Below are 18,741 nucleotides of genomic sequence, written 5' to 3' on the forward strand. Positions count from 1 at the left end.
TAATATTTTTATTTACAAAAAATTAGCGATAAGAATCTTGTTTAAAAGATTTTATTTTAAGTTTTATTCATGTCTATTTTTAATTTATTTTTTCTAACACTTATAATAGCATAAGTTTATAAATTTATGAGATATAGAAAATACTTAATATATACTCATAAATTTTTTAAAAAGCATACTAATATGATTAACTATGTATAAAATAAATAAGATGTATTTATTTATGAGCTGAATTTCTATATCTGTGAAGAAATATGAAGAATTTAAGGATATATTAATTAATATTCAACTTTTAATATTTTATTCGTATATTATTTATCGTACTTGTAACTTATAAACAAAAAATTTACCTTTTTTTTTCCACCAAAAAATTATGATTCTAATCGAGCAGCTCATTACTGGTAAAGTAATTTGTAAATTATCTAATATCAGCAAAATATCTCCAAAAACTATTATCAATGAATGTATTGAAGGAATAAAAAGGCAGAACATTATTCCCAAGAAAGCTATCAGCACTCGAAAATCGCACATTAACTTTTGCCGAGGATTTTGAAGGTTCTTAGGCCAAAGTCCAAGAAAATCTAAAGTGAAACGATTTAGTTTCACCGCCCATTCGAAATCTGCAGAAATCTTGATAAGTCCGAAGAATTATTAAGAAGATATATATAATTCAAAATATACTATAATATAACACCATATATTGAAATAATTATAACACACCATAATTAGACCATATACAAAAAGTTATTTAGTGAAACATGTTTAAAATAATATATTGGGCATTTTTGCTTAGAAATTTAATCATGTAAGTCTAAAAATTATTTAATTCATAAGAAGAAACAAATAACTAATAATAATTATGATTGAGCTTAAAAGTGCCGTAATTAGCTAACAGGTTACAACATGTCATTTAATAACATAATACAGATATTAATGTATTTACATATATTAAGATTAATACAGATGTTAATAAAAAATACACTATAAAAAGCGATAATTTATAATTTTCTGTTAATGATGTGATTTAATAAGACATAAATTATTACTATTACAAATACTTTCACTCTTTGCACATATTGCAAGTAAAGTAAATACTTCCTTAAAATTTTTATTTACAGCTACAATGATCACACACACACACAAGACTATAAGCACCTCGGTCATATTTCAAACTTTCCATGTCCAGTGTTATCTAAAGACTGACGTCTCTGCCTTTTTCATGAATCGATGTTATCTCCTGAATAGTAAAAAACATTTCTCATGCGCATGCTTTTAATATTCCTTCTTGAAATTATCGAACAACAAGATGTTTTAAACTTGTACAAAATGTTTTAAATTTTTTTGTGTTAACTCTTGTTTTAAATTTTCATCAAATTTCCAAGAACTTTATGTGAGACATTTGCGAATAAAAAGTTGCAAGTTGATCATACTGTTGAAAGGAGCGCCTGTATGTACATTATATTCCCACGCGTCTGAAAAAGGCTATAAAATTCTAATTGTAGTTAAGAAGAATTCGTATTAAGTATCACAGTATTTATGGTATTTTTTAATAGAAAGAATATATTTGCAAATTGCATTTTATTTACTTGTTATATAATACAATGTTATTGAAAGTCAAAGAATTTAATAAGTAATAATTATAAGTGCAAAAAAATTTGTCCTATAATTAATATATTAATCCAAAATAATATTTATTTTTGAGAATGTTCAATTGCTTCGATATATGGAAAATTAACAGCCCAAAAAAATGATTGATTCTAGTGCTAAGAGAGAAGGCAATTTTTATTCTTCTTCTTTTGAGTAACGATTGCATCATTATGAAAAATATTTTCTTGATAATATAATTTTAAAATACTCTTATTATTTACTTGAAACAAGTAATATTTACGTAACATTTTTTTGCATGTACATGCACGGTTCAGAATGAACTAAACTTTTTTCCAACAGTTCTTGATTATTTTCTAATTTTCGCAATCGAGATATTATTCCTAAAGCGCTGAATATCCGCCATCGATAGCTTGGCCCGCAGGAAGTGGAGCAAGCGCTCACCGCCGCGGGCCTCGAAGTAGATTGAGCGGACGCGCGTATTCGGCTATCTTTAAACGTTAATATCTCGTTAATTATTGCGAGCATTGCAAAATAGTACGGGACTTTTCGACTTAGTTTAGTCCGCTTTATCTATTCGGGACGAGTGAGGCTGTACATTCCAGACATTCTATATGTATATTTTTATGAAAAAAGAATAGAAAAATTGATTAATGTGAGAAAATACAAATAATTACATATTAAATAGAGATAACTTTATATCTCAAAATTGTTTATAACAAAAGTGAATGAAAAAGACTGTCATAGAAACTAAGGATATTTTGTTTAACATAACTTTTATTTTATTAAATAAATAACTTTCGAAATATAATACTGTAATAAAATTAGTTAACTTATATCTAATAATTTATTTAATAATTAACATATTATATAAAATAAATAGTTAAATATAAAAAAAAGATTGGCTTACAATTTAATAAGTATTTGCAGGTTACGATTATTTTAAGTCAATCAAATTTTTCTACATGATTTTTTATACTACTAAAACATTTTTATCATTATTTAATAGAATTCTAGGCACATTCTACTTGAATAATGTACTAAGTATTTGCAAATGACATATGAATATCGACACATTTCTATCGTATTCTATCAAAAATTGCACAATATTGGCAAAAAGTTTCCATTTTTCATATTTTGTATCACCTTCTTGTTGTATGCAAAACGGATATATAACCAACGGATGTTTTTACTAACTAAAAAATATATTTTGTAAATAATAATATGATGACAATATAAATTTAATAATTAAATAATCATAAAATTTAATAAAGATTGTACACTTGGTACATAAAATAATTCAAATTTTATGTAGGTATAGTAGGTTTCAACTAAATTTTTATTGAATAATATTTTAATATAATAATTATAATTAAATATTAAAATATCTTACACTGCAAAATGTGGCCATTGTAACAGGGGACATTTTTCCAACGGTAAGACAAATCTGTTTAGAACCTCTTGTCATTAAGAGCAACAAATCTTCTGCAACTTTTGGATCCATGGTATACCATTTATTACTATACGCCGCATAGTATACCTTGTTGCACTTAAAAATATTAAAAGTACTTTTAGATATTAATTATTATATACACTACCTCATATATAAATAAAAATCAGTCATTATTATATATGTACGATAATTTATATTTATTTAACATGCAAAACTATACAACATCAATTTACGTAATTCTGAAATAAAATAAAATGTGTATGTAACTCATTACCTGAGCTACTAAAATTTCGCCAAGGACGCAATATAGGCACATGTGTGTAAATATATTGATAATAGAGGATATGAAATAGATTAAGTGAGTGATCGACATATAATTTCCCTCATCGAATAGCTAATTAAGTTATGAAAAAACATAAATGATACAACATAATTATTTCTATTAGTAATAATATTTAATTTTGTAATAACATATAAATTTAAATGTAATTACTTATTGATTATAATTATTAAAATGTACGTAATTATTCAGCAGAACAATTTAGACATAAACGTATTTTCATTTAATTTTCAGTTTCAATAATACTTACGCTAATTATCCGAAATCCATAGAAAGCAAAGAGTATCGCAAAATATATAAATAAAGAGAGAAGTATTCCATTATACGTATCTTCAATGATATCAATAGCTCTATGAAAGATATTTTATATACCAAATATGTTCAATCACATATTTTGTACAGATTATCACATATATGTTTTCTTACAAGTAACAAACCTAAGCAAACGTATATGTTTTTCTATGCAGCGTTTCAGCATTTTGGGATAATTTTTGTATTTATCCAAATGTTGCATACGATTTTCAAGAATGTCTAATTGTCCGCATATATGAAAAACCACGAGACTGAGAAAATTGTCCACTCCAGTATAGGCCATCATACCGATAGCTACATAGATTGCTTGACTAATAAATGTTAATTCATGTTGCGGCCTTTTTGTTATATCGTAAATATAATGAGATTGTAAAGGCATTGGTATCCTTCCTGGATCAGTAATATTAGGTGTCAGTCTCATTGTCACTCCAAAAATAGGCAGCACAGAAATAAAAGACCATTGTAATCCCATTATGCAGTAAGAACAAATAATAATTATTCGTGCAGTTTGCGCTCTTCGTATCATTAAATTTCTCTCTTGATCATTTTTTATTTTTATCCAATCCTTCATGATCATGTTTAAAATCGGTATAATAGCTTAAAAAATTTAATTAAATAATTTTGCACGTTTTACAGCATAAGAAAGATATATTAAAATCAATCCTAAATCATAAAAATCATAAAATGCTATTATTTCTTCAAAATTTAAAGCATAATGATATTATAATTAAAAATTGGAAATATTTATGAATTTACGAAAGAAATATTAAGTACATTCAATAATAATTTTTATATATGTATATATGTATATTTTTTTTATTGATATAAAAGTATACGTATTTATGTGCATGTACTGAAATGATTAATATAATACATTCTTTTTTATAATTTATATAATATTTCTATTTACAAAAAAAATTAATTAGTAATAAGAATCTTATTTAAAAGATTTTATTTTAATTTTTTTACATATATATTTTTAATTTATTCTTCCTAACATTTATAATAGCATAAGTGTAAAATCTATGAGATATAGAAAATACTTAATATACTCATAAATTTAGAAAGCATACTAACATGACTAACTATAATATATGTACATATATACATAATAAATAAGATGTATCAATTTATGAGCTAAATTTATATCTGTGAATAAATATGAAAGATTTAAAGATATATAATTATTAATATTCAACTTTTAATATTTTAATCATCTTATTCATATGTGTTAATCATGTATTTTAATCACATTATTAACTATATTTTTAGCTTATAAATAAAAAATAAAGTTTACCTTTTTTTTTCCACCAAAAAATTATGATCCTAATCAAGCAGCTCGTAACTGGTAAAGTAATTTGTAAATTATCTAATATCAGCAAAATATCTCCAAAAACTATTATCAATGAATGAATTGAAGGAATAAAAAGGCAGAACGTTATTCCTAGAAAAGCTATCAGCACTCGAAAATTGCACATTAACTTTTGCCAAGGATTTTGAATGTTCTTTGGCCAAAGTCCAAGAAAATCTAAAGTGGAACGATTTAGTTTCATCGCCCACTCAAAATCTGCAGAAACCTTGATAAGTCCGAAGATTGTTAAAAAGATTACATAATACACACACACACAAAATATACTATAATACAACATCTAATAATTAGCCAAATATACAAAAAGTATTTAGTAAACGTATTTAGTAAACGTATTTAGTAAAATACGTTTAAAATAATATATTGGGCAATTTTTGCTTAGAAATTTAATCATGTAAGTCTAAAAATTATTTAATTCATAAGAAGAAACAAATAATTAATAATAATTATGATTGAGCTTAAAAGTGCCGTAATTAGCTAACAGGTTACAATATGTCATTTAATAATATAATATAGATATTAATGTATTTACATATATTAAGATTAATACAGATGTTAATAAAAAATACACTATAAAAAGCGATAATTTATAATTTTCTGTTAATGATGTGATTTAATAAGACATAAATTATTACTATTACAAATACTTTCACTCTTTGCACATATTGCAAGTAAAGTAAATACTTCCTTAAAATTTTTATTTACAGCTACAATGATCACACACACACACACAAGTCTATAAGCACCTCGGTCATATTTCAAACTTTCCATGTTCAGTGTTATTTAAAGACTGATGTCTCTGTCTTTTTTATGAATCGATGTTACCTCCTGAACATCAAAAAACATTTCTCGTGCGCATGCTTTTAATATGCCTTCTTGAAAGTAGTGAATAATCGACTTGTAACAAAAAGTTTTAAATTTTCTACGTTAACTCTAGTTTCAAATTTTGCGAATAAAAAGTTGCAAGTTGATCATGCTGGAAAAAGTGTACGTATGGTATATTCTCACGCGTCTGGAAAGGCTATAAAATTCTAACTGTAGTTAAGAAGAATTCATATTAGGTATCACAATACTTATGGTTCATTTTTTAATAGAAAACATATATTTACAAATTGCATTTTATTTATTTATATAATAACGGTGTTATCAAAAGTCAAAGGATTTTAATAATTAATAATTATAAGTGCAAAAAAATTTGTTCTATAATACATTAATCCAAAATAATATTTAATTCATAAAATTTATGTTAAAACTCATTTTTAATATATAACTCCTGTGAAAAGAAAAAAATTAGATATGTATGTGGTATTACTGCCTTTAGTTGCTCGATTTTGTGTATTTTACTAAAAAGTTAATGATTGCAAAATTGAAAGCAGTATTATAATAACAACTATATCTTATAGAAAATACTTTCTAACTGGTATTTATGTTTCTAAAGTTTAATTTTTAGCTTTTATTTAAGAAATATAGTCTACAAACAAAGTGATATAATGGTATTGATGACCTTCTTTTTCATTGCCACTTCTAATGCAAACGATACACAAGAAGACGATAATTGTAATATATGCTTTATTTAGATATAATGAAATATATATAATAAATCATATAATAAAATATTTTTTATTAACAAATATTTTTAATTAATAAATAGAAAGGAGTGTGTGAACTGCAAATACAATTTTCTTACTCCATGTAAAATTGGATCTATTTGGGTAGACATGGCTGTCCTTATGACCATCTAAAAGATGGGAACCATATTTTTTGACAATTGATATTCAAATTAAGTAGTGGGCAATAATTCAATCTTGTCGTTATCGATTTTTTTTTTCAGAAAAAATTTACCACTTTGATTCGATTCCTTGGCGATTGCTTGCCCTTTCTGAGGGATATAGTAGTCCGCCTGTCTTGGAATAAGAATATTAACTATCGATTGCAACAACATTCAACATTGATTTTTCAGTAAAAAAATTGAAATCTGCAACATTTTGAAAAGTCCGTCTCTCCTTCAAGCAATCGCGACCGGGGTTAAATATATATGTACTGTTTTTATGTTTTATTACATGAAATAAAAGGTTATCCACTTACATACTTGTCGCTATGGGTAACAAATTATTGCAGTAGCTTCTTGATCTGTTTAAGGCTCATGCAGATGAGCAACTTTGTTACACCACAATCGAAAGCGTCGATCCATTCATGCGGAGCTATTCTGTGGCGCTACAGAACAATGTCGCGAATATGTTCATATGGGCTACATTATGGCATGACAAGAAGCGTTGCGGATGCTTTCAGATGGGCATCGCTTTTTGTAGCGTTACGATGCGGCTCATATTCGCGACACTGTTCTGTGTCTACAAAGTCATTCATCTGAAAAAGCTCATACTGTAATTAATATCAACAATTGATATTTGCTGATTTGATTTGAAAATTACTTTTAAATTAAAACATAGAATTAAATTTAATTCCAAAATGTTTCTCATTATTTAATATAATTTCTAACACATTTTTATGAAATTATACAGTAAACTTTGTAATTTGTCATAACATTTTAATATTTATACAACTTTGGATTATTGCATTTTATAAAATAATAACATTTTCAAAAAAATTCAAATTTATTTTTTTAATGACTTCTCGTTGTATGCAAAACAGATATATATCCGATTGATGTTTTTATTAACTGAAAAAATACTTTTAGTAATAATATGGATATGTAATCATGAAATTTAAGATGTACATAATGTATATATAAAATAGATACATAAATATATTTAAAAAATACACAAATATAATAAAATAAAATATTTAGAAGTTTTTTTTATTATTATAATGTAGACTTATTACATATATACGAAGTATCATTAAAATCATTAAAATGCTTTTTATACAATAATTATAATTAAACACAAAAATATCTTACACTGCAAAATGTCATCATTGTCATGGGGAATATTTTTCCAGCGGTGAGATGAATCGGTTTGGCACCTCTTATTAGCAAAAACAATAAATCTTGTGCAATTTTTGGATTCACGGAGTACCATTCATTACTGTAGGCTGCATAATATATTTCATTACACTAAAAAAATATTAAAATCGTTTTTGAATAAAAATTGTATCTATATATTATTTCTTAATAAAATAAATTCATTGATTATAAATCAATTTGTACTGTTATTTAAAATGTAAATTAATATATTCATGTAAACAATAAATGCAATGTAAATTATGCATTAATTTTTATTTTTTCAAAAGTTTACATTAAATTTTCACTATTTTCAATATTTAATTTTTTAATATAAATTATTTTATCAATACATTTCTGATATTAATTTTCACTATTTGTGTGTAAAAAATAATAAACTTTATTTGTTCATTAATAACAATATGTTTGTAAATGAAAAATATGTATTAATATATAGAGCGTTGTATATACAATGTTTATACAAATAAAAAAAGGAAAACAACTTACTTCGGCTACTAAAAACTCGCCAAGAGCACAATACAGACACATATGTGCAAATAAATTAAAAAATGTAGACATAAAGAATACCAAATGTGTGAGTGATAAATCATTTCCTTCGTCGAATAGCTATATGAATTTATAAGATGCGTGATAGAAGCATTTTTGTAATTAAAATTTAGACATTTAAAATAATACATTTTATAAATATAATAACAATAGTATTTTTTAAATATAATTTAGATATTATTTTTATTAATAATTTTATAAATTAATTTTTGTATTTAAAGTTAATTAATTAGTAAATTTTCATTTTTAAGTATTTGCTATTAACTTACGTTGATTATACGGAAGCCGTAGAAAGCGAAAAGTATTGCAAAGTATAGAAATAATGAGAGAAGTATTACATTATATGTATCTTCAATAATAGTAATGGCTCTATGATAGATATTTTATGTTATTAAATATAAAACAAAAATAAATTATTTGAATTATTATTACCATATATTTTTCACAAATTAATTATTACCGTAAATTTTTTCGGAAAATACTATACCTAAGTAAACGAATGTGTCGTGCCACGCATATTTTTAACATGTCGTGAGAATTGATATATGTATCCAAATTTATCAAACGATTTTTAAGAATGTTCAATTGGCCGGATATATGGAAAACTAGCAGCCCAAGAAAATGATCGATTCCAGTATAAGACAAAACTGCGAGAACTATATAGATAGTTTGACTAATATACGTCAGTTCGTACTGAGGTTGTTTTGTTACATCGTAAATATAATGAGTTTGTAGTGGTACTATTCTGCCTGGATCAGTAATATTGGTCGTTAATCTTATCGATATTCCAAATCCAGGAGGAACGATAATAAATAAGCATCCTAAGGCCATGATACAATATGCACACGCAACAATCATACGTGCAATTTGCGCTTTTCTGATCATAATATTTCTCTCTTGCGCATTTTTCAATTCTATCCAATCCTCCGCAATCATATCAATGATTGGTGTGATAGCTTAAAAAATGTTAATATTGTACATTTAATGCACATTCAATATTATTAAAACAGAAACTATTATACAATAAAAGTTTAAATCCGTATTACAAATCAAACTAATTAAGACTCCTTATAATTCAAAGAACTGGAAAGGATATGGGCAGTAGGAGTTAAGCGCAGAAGACGTTTCACCATGATAGGATAATTTTTATTCACAGTTTATGTATGTTAATTTTTGTTGTCTCTGAGGAGGGCTCAAAAGTGAGCCGAAACATGTAAGCGCGTTTTAGTGAATAAAGAAGTTTCACACTTCATAGATATATTATTTGTGCGACGTCTTCTGCGCTTGATTCCTATTGCCCGTATCCTTTCCAATTCTTTGAATAAAGGTTTAATTCTAAGCAAAAAAAATTTAATATAATCTTAATAATAAAATCGAAAAAAAAATTATTTTGTATTTTTAAGAAAAATGATAGATAGAAAATAAGAAAGGGATATAAATAAATACCGAAACAATTTAAGATTTTGTTTTATAATTCTAAATTTCTAATTTAAAGTTTACTATTAACATAAATTAATAATTTATATAAATCAGACACATAGATATACATACATATGTATGCATGTTTAAAAAATTAATTTTATAATGTACGTGTAAATTTAAATAATCAAAAAACATAAATAATTTTTTTAAATTTGGATTTATTGTAATTTTGTTATAAGTTTGCATACCGCTTATATGTTTATTACATTTAGCAGTTCAGAGTTACAGCAGAAAATTGTTTTACCTTCTTTTTTCCACCAAAAAATTGCGATTCTTATCGAACAGCTTATAGCCGGTAAAGTAAATTGTAAATTATCTATCATTAGCATGATATCACCATAAATTTTTAGAAAAGAATGTATAGAAGGAATCAGAACGCCGAATGTTATCGCTATGAAAACGATGAGTACTCGAAAATTGCACATTAACTTTTGTCGAGGATTTCGTGCGGTTTTAGGCCAAAGTCCAATAAAATCTAAAGTTATACGATTGAGTTTCACTGCCCATTCGAAATCTATCTATAGAAAGTTAAGTAAGTCATAGCTTATGCAAAATGTGATAAAATCTTTAGCGTATACATGAACTAATAATGAATAATATAAACGTATAAAATATTATGTTTATTAAATTATATAAATAAAATGTTTGCAAAAATAAATGTTTTATTAATTATATAAATTTACAAATTATTTAAAAAATAATAAATAAGAACAAATGGACAATACAGATCCTTATTTCGAATATGATGATAAATGGCTATAATGTTTATTACAGTAGTTATAAGTATATTAATAATTAGCACTGAAAGGATATTTTTATTAATGACGATAAAATATAACGAAAACATTAAATATTATCATAAATAAACGTATGTTTTATAAAATTACTCATCTCTTTCTCAATTATAATGATCACAAGAAGCACCTTGGTATGCTGTATATTTTGAACTGTCCATGTTGAATGTTATTTAAAGACTGGCACCTATTTCTTTTTCAGAAAATACCGTTATCTACTATGCAGCAAAAGTTTCATGCGCATGCTCTTTATCCTGTTTAGAAGTATCGAGCGATCAACTTGCGACGATGTATTTAAATATTCTGCATCCCCTCGTTTCGAGTTTTCAACATTTCAACATTTCACCTCACGCAAAGTAGTAAAAAAGTTTTCGTAATAACAGGTTATTATATATATATATATATATATACATATACCATGTTAGTTAGAAAAATGCACATGCATCATATTCACGTTTTTACAATCAGCTGTAATGTATCAGCTTATAATGTTACTAAAGTTAGTAATAAGCTATGCAGGATAGAATTTTGCATTAGTTTTTGTCTTTTAAGATAAACAAATTCGTAAAAATTTTTAATTGTTGACATTGTTATATGTGACTAATAATGTGACAAATAATACTAATAAACACATTAATTCAAAATAAGATGTAAATAATAAATGATAAGTTAAATAATCCAAATTGTTAGATTTATTAAATAATACTTTTTTAAGATAGAAGCTACAAATACTAAAAATTAAATGGTTTATAAGTTGAAAAATTTTTGAATTTATTTAGAAAGATAAACTGTCGATACATATATATTTTTCTTGATTAGTAACAAATAATAATAAATAATTTAGTTTTTAAATAAATAATGATTATGTACATGTATGTATTGTATACATGTATGCAGATGCAATATATATATACAATACATACATATATATAACATATATATAATACATATATAATTATGCTATAACATATAGTATTGTAAAAATAATTTACTTACCATATATAACTTACTTACTTACATGCTGCAGATATTCAAATAAAAATCTCACTTTTTTTAATATTTAGGTAATGTCATTGTGAAGATTGAGTTGCTATTTTCAAAGTAATTAATGCGTTGAAGTGGTCCATCATCAATCACTGTAATAGTTATTGAAATGAAGAATCATATATATTTTCTTGAAGACTTAAGTGTCATATGTTTGAATTTATTACGGGATAACTTTAATTTGCAATACTGAAGAGAAGATTTAAACCAGATTACCTATCTTTTAATACAATTATTTAGTATTAATAAATTATTATTTATTTATTAAAAAATATCTGTCGTATGTACAGGATATTTTATCTACAATTACTTATGTATTTGTGTTGTAACAATTAATTAATTTCATTATTCTATGCATGTGAAAGTATTAAAGTACCTTTATAGAAAAAATTATAGTTTAAAAGATATTTTATACTTTATTCTGATATATAATTTTAATCCCCATAAAATATCTCATAAACTATATAACTTTTTGATATTTACCTTAATACTTTTATATATGCAGAATAATTAATTATAGAAATTATACTATATAAAAAAAGATAATACAATTCCAGTAAAAAATGACAATGATTTTCACATGATTATGAGAAGTTATTTTTTAAAAAATTTTACTGTTATTTCTACTTTTACTTGTGCAAAATAATAACATCATTAAATTATTGATAAATACGATAAGCATAGCATCTTATATTTTTTATCAATATTTTCATTTTATACGTTGCTGAGTGATAATCAAATATGAAGAATATGGGAAATAGCGCAAAGGTAAAAAGATAGAAGCTTAAATATTTAGAATACAGAAAAGTTAATAATAGGATTATTGAGAGAGCAGGGAGTTCTAATCTCTATAATAGAGATTTTGCTATGTATAATTGTAGTAATTTAATATATGTGATAATGAAATTGTTAAAAAGATGGGTAAATATAAGACGTCATCATAACATTCATATATGCTATTTGTAAATGTATTATTACCTATAAGTGCGTTGTATAGACATATCGTTTTCGAACGAGACTCTTTGTATAATTGGGGTCGAACCCTTGGCGGGCTTATTTGACTATTCAATTATGTATCAACTTGCGTGCCCTGATGTCTCCTAAGTAGCAATCATACACAATCATGCATGCGTGGAAATATATCACATGTATGACATTGTATTCTTATAATTCTTGTTATTTTGATGATGACTACTTTGGAAAGATATAAAGAGGGATAAATATGATTTAAACCCTTCTATGGTAAGGTGAATTTTCAAGATGTCCAGAAATATAGGATTGGATTTGACCCAATGCTGTTTTGTTCATATTTCATTCAATTGATATAACAAAATGAGTAAAAAGAAGTAAATGATATATGTGAAATTTCTTTTTCTGATAAGGCTCCTAAGTAGTCATCTTAGCCATTTTGAATCGTAACGTCATAAGCGAGAAACGATACGTTGATTTTCCTTGCATGCCATTTGTAAAGAGAATTTGAATAAAACAAAATGCGATGAGAACACTCGCATTAAAACACTTGTAAAAATGGACAGAGATTATCCTTATCTCCCTTAAGTCTGTAAATAGACTTCTGAAGTGAAAATAAGCTATGCATGCGCATTGAGTAAAAACTAGTAGATCCACTTTACGTGTCTTTTACGATTATTGACTACTCAAGAGCCTTAAACGAGATCACATCCAACTTCTTTTATTATAGAAAGGTTAATTATAAAATGAATAATTATATAATAATTATATAATAATTATATAATATTGGGAATGCTGCTTCAATGACTTTGACTTTGACGTTGTTGTCAAGGTCATGAACTTGAGTGATCTTTAACTTGAGTGAGTCTATCTTTATGTTTTAGCCGGTGGTCATTATATATGTTAAAAATTATTGACAAAATAATTTTTATAAATAGAATATAATTTTTGAACATAAAATATATATTCTACTATATATTCGACTACATATTTTGCTATATAGTTTAATGCTCTTCTTTTATACCAAATCGGAATAAAGTAGATATTTCAAGTGAAGCGAAGTCCATCCCACTCTTCCCTGCTTAGAACGCTCCTGCGTTCAATTTTCTATACCAAGCGATATCCATTCTACACTTCTGTATAAGGGTGTCCGATCTTCTTTGCGGAACTATAATTCAAATTATAACATTTCTTTTATTTTCTAATATAGCTAAAATTGGAAATTTCTGTATAAAATCCTATATTACAGTTTAAAATATTACAGACAATAATTATTTTTGATTCTTAATAACTTTTTAATGAATAACGAGTAACAGCTAAATTCTGTGGAGGTCACTGAGGGTCATGATCTTGAGAACATATATCAAGATCGTCCAAAGTGAAAATTTACTACTGAAATTACATTTTAACTTTAAATATCTCAGAAACTAATATATCTGAGAAACTAAAAGATCGCCACCTAATTGTTAAGGCAAAGGATTATGACCTTGATAACATTTTGAAGATCATTGAGACAGCATCTTCCATATTGTATAATATTATCATATATTTTTTAAATAATTTAATTTATAAAAGGCAGAAATTTAAATTAATTTAAATTGATTTAAATTTTAATCTGAATTCAAATCTGTACCTGAATATAGTATGAAATCCGTATTATATTTTAACTCGTGCAATAAGATTCATAATTTATTTGCAATTAATATATAAATACTTGTAGAGTTCTTAAATTGTCATGTTCTATTAAAAAACGTATAATGTTGAAAAATATTTAGATTTATCTTTATTAACCCTTTGTTGTATGCAAAACAGATATATAACCGACTGACGTTTTCATTAACTGAAAAATACACATTTAGAAGTATTGTAGAATAATTAATAATATACTCTATGATTGTACAGTTTAATATTGTATATAAGTGCAATAAAATAAAGTATAGGTACATATAAAATTTATATGACATAGATTACTGCATGGGAAATATTACAATAACAATTAAATATTTTATAATGCAATAATTATAATTAAAATACTTTACACCACAAAATGTTGCCATTGTCATCGGAAACACTTTTCCAGCAGTAAGATAGACTGGTTTAGTGCCTCTTATCAATAGAAACAACAAATCTTTCGCAATTTTTGGATTCACGGAATACCATTTATTATTATATGCGGCATAATATATTTCATTACACTTAAAAATATCAAAAATGTTTTTAGATACCGATTATTAGATGCAGATGCAGATTATATGTACAATCATACATTATGTAAGTATATAAAGATACTAAATGCAAAAAATTATCTACTATATATTTAAATTTTTGTATGTGAATAATATCAAACAAGATAAAATATTTTAAAATATAAATAAAACTAAAAATAGTATCGTAAAAGGAAAATTATTAGAATATTAGTAGCAATTCTGTATGCATTAGTTGCATAATTGAATAAGATAATTATATCACGTACTCATATAAGATTATAAATTAACATATAGATCATAGATTAACATTGCATATACAGTATAAAGTTTAAATACAACAATTAATAATCAGTTTTTGAGAAAAAAATTGTTGCAGATTGATTTTATATTAAAATTCTTCTCTCTTTCATATATTTTAATATAACACAATCGCAATATCTATATTTCTAAAAATCAATATTAATCTTTTAAATAATAAATTTAAATTAATCAAATTAAATTGTTACTAATTATTTTAACATTATGTAAGTAATTACTGAAATAAATTGTATAATATTACATATGTAAACATTGCTTTTATAATAAAAAGAATAAAACTCACCCGAGCCATTAAAATCTCACCCAGGGCACAATAGAGGCACATATGCGAAAATATAGTGAAAACGTTGCATATAAAATATATCAAGTGAGTGATCGATAGATTATTTCCTTCGTCGAATAGCTGAATAATTGATGGTACGTGTTAAAGATATAATATTCTCATGTTGACAATATACTTTGATGTTTGTAATAATTTTAATTTAATAACACGTAATATATATTTTTTGTTTATAAATTATCAATATTTAATTTATTCAAATAAAATTTTTATTTGTAATTCAACACTTACGATAATTATTCGGAAGCCATAGAAAGCGAAAAGTATTGCAAAGTATACAAATAACGCTAATAGTGTTATATTATACGTATCTTCAATAACGCCGATGGCTCTATAAAATATATTCCTTGTATTATATACATTTAATTAATAATATATTTTATTCATGTAAATATCAAACCTAAGTAAATGAATGTGCTTTATTATGCAACTTTTCAGCATATTGCGAGAATTAATATATTTATCCAAACGTGTCAAACGATTTTTCAAAATATCCAATTGACCGCATATGTGGAAAATTAGTAATCCAAGGAAATTATCGATTCCAGTATAAGACATAGTGGCAAGAAGAATGTAAACAGCTTGACTAATAAATGTTATTTCGTATTGCGGTCTTTTAGTTTGATCGTAAATATAATACGTTTGTAGAGGCATTGGCTTGCCTGGATCAGTAATATTGGGAGTCAGTCTCATTGATATTCCAAAGCTTGGGAGAATGATAATAAAAAAACATGCTAGTCCCATTATGCAATAGGCGCAAATAATAATAATACGTGCAGTGTACGCTCTTCTAATCATAACGTTTCTGTCTTGCACACTTTTCGATTTTATCCAATCTTCCGCAATCATATTCATGATTGGTATGATAGCTTTAAAATTGTTATTATTAAAATTTTAAATACTTAATAGTAGATATAATAAAATTGAAATTAAAACTATGATAACATTAATCTTAAGCAATAAAAAGTTTAAAATAAATAGATAGATATAAAGCTATAAATATTACTTTATGATAGCTTTAATAACAAAAATAATATTTAAGTAAGTAATAAAAACAAATAGTAAATAGCAAAATAAAGAGACTTAATAATCTAAAATGTTTATTACACTGTAATCATAATTTAAATAGATTTTATTCATGCACATATAATATATAAATGAAATTATTAGATTGCCTGAAAAATCTATACTGATTTGTAAGCAAAATTTAAATAAAAAGTTTTCTTATTAGAAATAACTTTAAATTATTTTGTTCCAGAATATTTTTCCATCTTTCAAGTAATTTTGTAATTTCTTTGACGTAAAAGTGCTGGATGTTATTTATTGAAACATCTGTAGAAACTTTCCAGACAATTATTTTATATATAAATTATTCTTATTTATATTTATATATATTTAATTTATAAAATATTCTTTATGACATTATAATTATATAAAGTAAGCGTATATTGTTCTTAATTTTGTCTACCTTCCTTTTTCCACCAAAAAATTACGATTCTTATCGAACAGCTTATTGCCGGCAAGGTAAATTGTAAATTGTCTAGCATTAGCATTATGTCTCCATAAATTCTTATGAATGAATGTATAGAAGGAATCAGTACGCCACACGTTACGGACAGAAAAACGATAAGTACTCGAATATTGCATATTAATTTTTGTTTAGTGTTTTTTGCGGTTTTAGGCCAAAGTCCAATAAAATCTAAAGCAATCCGATTTAATTTCACTGCCCATTCGAAATCTATCTGTAGGAAACTTAATAAATTGGAATTCATATATGGTAAAACATAATCATAAATACACACAAATAAATCCGCAATTAGAATAAAATAAATAAAATGTTATTTAACAGAATGTACAAAAAAATATTATAAAATATTTAAAAATATAATAACTTTTTATGAATTATTAATTATAAATGTATTTATGAATCATATTTTGATTATACAAAATCAAAGATTATTCCCAAAAAATACTCATAAAATAAGAATATCATACATTTACTCTAGTTACATTAGCTAATTTACTATTTTTTAAATAAGTTAATCGACATAATACTGTATAAAAAAACCAATTAAAAAAACTTTTTATTATTAATAAAGTAAAATACATCTTAAGTCTCACTACTATTTGCACACATGCACATTATAAATAAATATATTTTTATAATATCTTTTTTTTTCAAATTGCAGTTTCAACGATGAGCACCTTGATATCCGGCATACTTTGAATCATCCATGTCGAATGTTATCTACAGACTGACAGCGATTTCCTTTTTATGCAACAACGTTACCTTCTATTTAGCAAGAAGTATTGCTTGCGCATGCTCTTAATAATTCTTGAAAAGACTGAACGATCTCAACTAGCAGCGAAGTATTTTAAATATTCTACGTCGCGCAACCCTCGTTTTATATTTTTCAAAAGTTTTCTGCACCCCGAATAATAGTGTAAAACTTAGGGATAAAAAATATTCGTAATAATAGGTAGGTATTTTTCTCAAGTTAGCAAAAAAAAAACGTGTTTATATACACTTGTTATATCCCACGCTCCGGTTGCACCTTTGCTGTAGTTATTAATAAATTTTGTAAGAAAGCATCAGTTATTCGTTTCGTATTTATTAGAGAAGATACATTTGTACAATAATATCTTCGCTCTATCTGAGTTGTAATGTGTGTAATGAATATCGAGTTTGTATTCGCGTTTGTAGTCGCTTTATTTTATACAATATATTCAATATTTAATACAAATGGAATCCTAATAATCTTAAATAAATTATATTATATATTATATTTGTAATATAAATTCAATATATATTAAATATGAAATAATAAATATAATATTTAGATATTATATCTGACATTATATGGCATATACATTTAATGCTTATATATTAAAAATATTACTCTCTTCCTATATAAATATAATATATAACAAATATATTAATTTAAAATATTATATAAAATAAAACACATTAAATTGAATAAT

At 24.9% G+C, this 18,741-nt stretch overlaps 3 protein-coding genes across 3 annotated transcripts; all 3 read right to left on the reverse strand.

Annotated features, from left to right (window-relative positions):
- Window positions 1-2,747: 2,747 nt before the first annotated feature.
- Window positions 2,748-4,287, reverse strand: LOC108755829 (odorant receptor 13a-like). The gene is made up of 5 exons (XM_018499129.1): window positions 3,836-4,287; window positions 3,649-3,748; window positions 3,333-3,452; window positions 2,999-3,154; window positions 2,748-2,801 (listed from the first exon to the last, which is right to left on the reverse strand). Exons 1-5 carry the CDS (start codon window positions 4,285-4,287, stop codon window positions 2,748-2,750), a joined length of 882 nt encoding a protein of 293 aa, XP_018354631.1.
- A 3,412-nt stretch (window positions 4,288-7,699) lies between these two features.
- Window positions 7,700-9,541, reverse strand: LOC108755607 (odorant receptor 43a-like). The gene is made up of 5 exons (XM_018498722.1): window positions 9,093-9,541; window positions 8,875-8,974; window positions 8,546-8,665; window positions 7,997-8,152; window positions 7,700-7,756 (listed from the first exon to the last, which is right to left on the reverse strand). Exons 1-5 carry the CDS (start codon window positions 9,539-9,541, stop codon window positions 7,700-7,702), a joined length of 882 nt encoding a protein of 293 aa, XP_018354224.1.
- Window positions 9,542-14,680: 5,139 nt separating this feature from the next.
- On the reverse strand, window positions 14,681-16,608 carry LOC108755608 (odorant receptor 43a-like). Its single transcript, XM_018498723.1, has 5 exons — window positions 16,160-16,608; window positions 15,991-16,090; window positions 15,703-15,822; window positions 14,934-15,089; window positions 14,681-14,734 (listed from the first exon to the last, which is right to left on the reverse strand). The coding sequence occupies exons 1-5, from the start codon at window positions 16,606-16,608 to the stop codon at window positions 14,681-14,683; spliced, it is 879 nt and encodes a 292-aa protein (XP_018354225.1).
- Window positions 16,609-18,741: the final 2,133 nt, after the last annotated feature.

Source organism: Trachymyrmex septentrionalis, unplaced genomic scaffold (genome assembly GCF_001594115.1).
Source record: "Trachymyrmex septentrionalis isolate Tsep2-gDNA-1 unplaced genomic scaffold, Tsep1.0 scaffold9, whole genome shotgun sequence".
NCBI lineage: Eukaryota > Metazoa > Arthropoda > Insecta > Hymenoptera > Formicidae > Trachymyrmex > Trachymyrmex septentrionalis.

Bases quoted from the DNA above. Each gene is read 5' to 3' on its own strand.
- LOC108755829 (XM_018499129.1), bottom strand. From the start codon at position 4,287: ATGATCATGAAGGATTGGATAAAAATAAAAAATGATCAAGAGAGAAAT. The intron at 3,453-3,648 runs GTAAGTATTATT...TAACTTAATTAG, and splicing joins ATGGATTTCGGATAATTAGC to CTATTCGATGAGGGAAATTA. The intron at 2,802-2,998 runs GTAAGATATTTT...TATATTTTTTAG, and splicing joins CAATGGCCACATTTTGCAGT to TTAGTAAAAACATCCGTTGG.
- LOC108755607 (XM_018498722.1), bottom strand. From the start codon at position 9,541: ATGATTGCGGAGGATTGGATAGAATTGAAAAATGCGCAAGAGAGAAAT. The intron at 8,975-9,092 runs GTATAGTATTTT...TATCTATCATAG, and splicing joins CGACACATTCGTTTACTTAG to AGCCATTACTATTATTGAAG. The intron at 8,666-8,874 runs GTAAGTTAATAG...AAATTCATATAG, and splicing joins ACGGCTTCCGTATAATCAAC to CTATTCGACGAAGGAAATGA.
- LOC108755608 (XM_018498723.1), bottom strand. From the start codon at position 16,608: ATGATTGCGGAAGATTGGATAAAATCGAAAAGTGTGCAAGACAGAAAC. The intron at 15,090-15,702 runs GTGAGTTTTATT...GATATTTTTAAG, and splicing joins GTGAGATTTTAATGGCTCGG to TGTAATGAAATATATTATGC. The intron at 14,735-14,933 runs GTAAAGTATTTT...TGTATTTTTCAG, and splicing joins CAATGGCAACATTTTGTGGT to TTAATGAAAACGTCAGTCGG.